Raw genomic sequence first — 4,811 nt, 5'->3', positions numbered from 1 at the left:
AAAGTAGGGCGGGCACAATTAGTATCCCTCCCACTTTGCCTATCTCTAGGTTATGATTTCGTTGCTGGGCTAAAGCCCGACCTTGAAGAGCATCTGGCGCAGCCTACCTCTTCGCTCATCGACCTATATAGTGCCAGATGAACAATCTCAGGGCAGCTTGTTCGTGACGTACCCTTTTGGCCTCACGATCGGGGGATCCCGGCATTCGACCGGGATGACTGCGGATCCGCCATGGCTCTATGGAGCTAAGTCTATTAAATATATATTGACGCGGATGATATGCAGCTAGTTGCGCTTAGAATTACTTGTACTATACACGCAGCCGCTTGGAGTGATGATCTTCAAGACCATGCTGTGATCTTTTGGCCGAACTTGGCCGTCTGTCCAGCGGTCGACGATTCAAGGTGCACAGATGAAAATCAATAATTAGAGCTCGCTGGAGCTCAGCATTCCACAAGATGTTTTCAGGGCGAAGATCCAGGTGGACAACCCCGAGACGACGGATCTCCTTCACTGACCGGGAAATCGCACGCTGGGTAGTTCCATCCAATATAGTATGACCCACGCTCTCGCCACCCCAGCCCATCAGAAGCATATGACGGATCCTTCCCGCGCCGTGGAGGAAGTAGGTTAGGGCCAAGTTGATCGACCCGAGAAAGACGGGAACGGCCGATCCTTGGGCACGCTGGAGGACCCCGTAGACCTCGGCTTCGCGCGAGACCTCTCCCCAGTGTTTCGACGTTGTCCCCTTCCCGACAACAGTATATCCGTAGGTGGCACATGTAATCTTGAATGGTGCGCCGGAGGCACCACAAGGGCCGATAGGAGTGCAGTTATGATCCAGATCCAGATCAAGCTGCTTCTTGAGCCTTCTCACTAATTCAGCTGCACCGATCAGATGGCGGTCCACCCTTCTACCAAGCGTATGCAGCTTCGTGTTGGGACACGTAGCGTCGAGCGTGCCGCCTTGCCGTAGCCCGAGAAGACACTTTTGGGTGCAATATAGCGCATCGTGGGGGGGAGGTTGCCCTCTTCGGTTCCCTTGGGGATCTGCTCGCGGTGCGGATCCTCTGGTTGAAGGGGACGTTGTGACCTGGCTGAACCCCCGCTTCCTTCCTGCAGATGCGGTAGGATCGGCCTCGGAATCCGAAGAATTCTCCTCGTGGTAATGCGGACCGGCTGGTGGCGCGCAGCTGGCGGTCGTCTCAGTGATCATTCGACGGCCGCTCCTGACGGGAGACGGGGTTGGGATGTACTCAGAGCCTGACTGCTCAGGTGTAGCGGGTTTGCCGTTAGCATCGTCCACGTCCGGGTCCCGTGGTGTTTCCACTTCTTCATTCTGAGGGCGATCGCTATCAAGGATCGCATACCATTTCGGTAGCCTCATGAGGGCCGCATTACGCCACGCCTGGTCACGAAGAAGACGAGTACGAGAACTCATCAAACAAAGGCACAGGGTCCTCTCAACTCGAGTCCTGGGAGTTCCAGGCGCTGCAACACCCGCCATCTCGTATATTCCGGGATCGCCCAGGTGGTAATAAAGGGTCGTCGGGTCATCGTAGGGCACCCAGAGCTGCACGTCCATCAGGCCGTTGGTCACATATGAATACTCCAGACCCTCTTGAATCATCACGTGAAATTCTTGTACGATGACTGATCCGACCAGCCACTCGGCCTTAAATCGTGATTTATCTGGCTCCTCAATCGGAAAAGAATCAGCTTGGGCCACTTCTCGCCAAAAATCCATCGGTCGGAGCCCTAACTGCAGGCTCGCGGCGGAGAGCTTGTGGGGAGGTTTGTACTCGACTGTAGTGAGCAAGGTACGCCGGTCATCGTCCATTTGATAGATGCAAAATGAATCCGGCCTTGAAGGTTTTGTAGTTGATGGTTGTGTGGCAGTAACTTCATCATCTTCCAGAGAGTTGGCGTGATTTTCAAACCATATTCCACTACCTAACAGGAACTCCTCACAAGCCTCTGGTATTCTGCACAACTCAGCGATAATATCTTGCACAGCGTCTTCAACTGCGACTCGTTCGTAGATCTCGAGGTCCTTTTCGCTGCTAATCGGTCGGCGTGTAATTCGTTGACGCCCTTCTAACCTAACCAGTGAAGTAAATAACTCTCGTGCATCCCCTTCGGTCGGTTGCAGGTAGCGGCAGACAAATTGGTAAATTCTCCGCTGTCTATCGTCACAATCAGTCCACGGAAGCAGTCGTAGGGGACAGTACTTTCCGATAGGAGCGCGGATTATGCCTGTTGTACAGCGAGACGGTATTTGTGCTCGGAGAGGCCTCCAAAAGAGATCGTGACAATGTTGGATAAGCTCTGTGAAAGTCGTCGGTCGATTGAGATGGAACAGTTGTCTCGCCGTTTCCTCTGCCTGCTTCTTTTCCTCCTCTGCCTGCTTCTTTTCCTCCTCTGCCTGCTTCTTTTCCTCCTCTGCCTGCTTCCTTTCCGCCTCTGCCTTGAAGAAAAGCGCCTTATAGTCTGGAGAGCGGTTCCCACTCATCTTTTTTGTGAATAAGAGAAGATACAGATAACAAAATTGTTACGCGTGTTAAGGACTCGCCTTACTCGCGACTGCATGTAAGCGTTACTAGTATTAACTATAAACTTAGAGAGAAAAGAGGGAGAAAGGAGAAGTCCCCTGCCCCCTCTTTTCACGCTATTTAACGTTACATAGAGGTCCTAATACGCATTCAATAAGTATCCGACAAGTATCCGACAAGTATCCGACAAGTATCCGACAAGTATCCGACAAGTATCCGACAAGTATCCGACAAGTATCCGACAAGTATCCGACAAGTATCCGACAAGTATCCGACAAGTATCCGACAAGTATCCGACAAGTATCCGACAAGTATCCGACAAGTATCCGACAAGTATCCGACAAGTATCCGACAAGTATCCGACAAGTATCCGACAAGTATCCGACAAGTATCCGACAAGTATCCGACAAGTATCCGACAAGTATCCGACAAGTATCCGACAAGTATCCGACAAGTATCCGACAAGTATCCGACAAGTATCCGACAAGTATCCGACAAGTATCCGACAAGTATCCGACAAGTATCCGACAAGTATCCGACAAGTATCCGACAAGTATCCGACAAGTATCCGACAAGTATCCGACAAGTATCCGACAAGTATCCGACAAGTATCCGACAAGTATCCGACAAGTATCCGACAAGTATCCGACAAGTATCCGACAAGTATCCGACAAGTATCCGACAAGTATCCGACAAGTATCCGACAAGTATCCGACAAGTATCCGACAAGTATCCGACAAGTATTTAACACGTACAGAGGCGCGCGTTAAAAATCCTGCTTGTTGCATAATTCTACAACGTTACATAGAGCCTAGTGGGGCGCTAGCTGTAAGGTAATTATTACACTAAATTATAGTACAAACTAAACTAAGTTTATAGCTGACTTTTTTTCTAAACTTTTCTTTAAAAATCCCTTAATTTTTAGAGCTCTTTAAAGCTCTTTTTATAGTATAAATTTACAGCTCTTTTTGCAGTATAAATTTATAGCTTAAAATTAACTACTTACTTAACTACTTAAATCTACTAGCTAAATTTAACTTTATTTAAAATAACTACTTTAAAATAACTACTTTATAATAGCTTATTAAATCTGCCTTATAATAAAAGTAGCAATCTTAGCTCTTTATACTAAAAGCAGCTATATAATATTATATATTATATAGCTATTTTAAGTCTTTAAGAAGTCTATTTAATAAATTATTTAAGAAGTAATTAAAAGAGGCTTTAACTCTAGCTTTTAGCTCTTAAAGATAAAAAATAAATATTTATAACTAAAGCTTTAAAGCAGCTGCTTAAGTAAAGTTAATAGCTTAGAAGTTTAAGAGTAAATTATTAAGAAGGTTAGTACTAATTAATATAGAAGAGAGAAGTTAACTACTAATATTACTAAAGAGCTTAGTAGTAAAAGTATATTAATCTCTATTTTAATAATATTATAAACCTTAAAATCTTTAAAGTACTAAAAAACTAAGCTAATAAAAAAGCTTAAATTAATAAAGTCTATAAAAGTAACTTATCTTTAAAAGTATATTAACTATTATTACTAAACTCTAAATAACTAGAAAAAAGTTATTTAAACTAATAAAACTACTATTATCTATCGGCTAATTAAGAGACTCTTTATAATATAATAAATATAATAAATAGAGCTTATATAATCTAGTTAATTACTAAGTATATAATAATAAGAATTCTTATAGTATAGTAAAAGTAACTTTAGATATAGTATAAAATTATATATAATTATATATATTAAAGAGTGTAGTTATAAAGGCTTAATTTTCCTCTCTATTCCTCTCTATCTAGTTAGGGGGAAGGAGAGTTATTTATAGGTAAATTCTATAGTAGGGCTGCCGGATTAAGCAAATATAGTAGCTTTAGTAGCTTAAAATAACTCTTATAGCTGTTTTCTTCTATAGAGTAGATTAGCCTTTATAGCTTATTAGTCTTTGTTAGCAGTAAATACTGCCTACTACAAAAAACACCTATAAAAGTATATAAAAATAAGGGAAACAACTACAGTATATAAATTGCCTATAAGAAATATTTATATATATTTTATATATAAGGATTTAATATACTTTACGCCTATATTTCTTTATATATATAATTAAGGTTAAGAGAGAAATATAGGCTAGAATTTAATAAAAAGACTAAAAAGCTATAAAGACTAATTTACTTTATATGTTAGCGGCAGATACTGCCTACTATAAAAAACACCTATAAAAACAAGGGAAACAACTGCAGCACACAAATTGC

At 42.6% G+C, this 4,811-nt stretch overlaps 1 protein-coding gene across 1 annotated transcript; it reads right to left on the bottom strand.

Moving 5' to 3' along the window:
* Positions 1-310: 310 nt before the first annotated feature.
* Positions 311-2,512, bottom strand: MAM_08452 (Protein kinase-like domain protein; the record flags this gene model as incomplete). Its single annotated transcript, XM_040827249.1, has 1 exon — positions 311-2,512. The coding sequence occupies one exon, from the start codon at positions 2,510-2,512 to the stop codon at positions 311-313; it is 2,202 nt and encodes a 733-aa protein (XP_040674755.1).
* Between the last annotated feature and the right edge of the window lie 2,299 nt (positions 2,513-4,811).

Source organism: Metarhizium album (genome assembly GCF_000804445.1).
Source record: "Metarhizium album ARSEF 1941 chromosome Unknown scaffold_82, whole genome shotgun sequence".
Taxonomy (NCBI): domain Eukaryota; kingdom Fungi; phylum Ascomycota; class Sordariomycetes; order Hypocreales; family Clavicipitaceae; genus Metarhizium; species Metarhizium album.
This window is presented reverse-complemented; position numbering and strand designations above follow the sequence as displayed.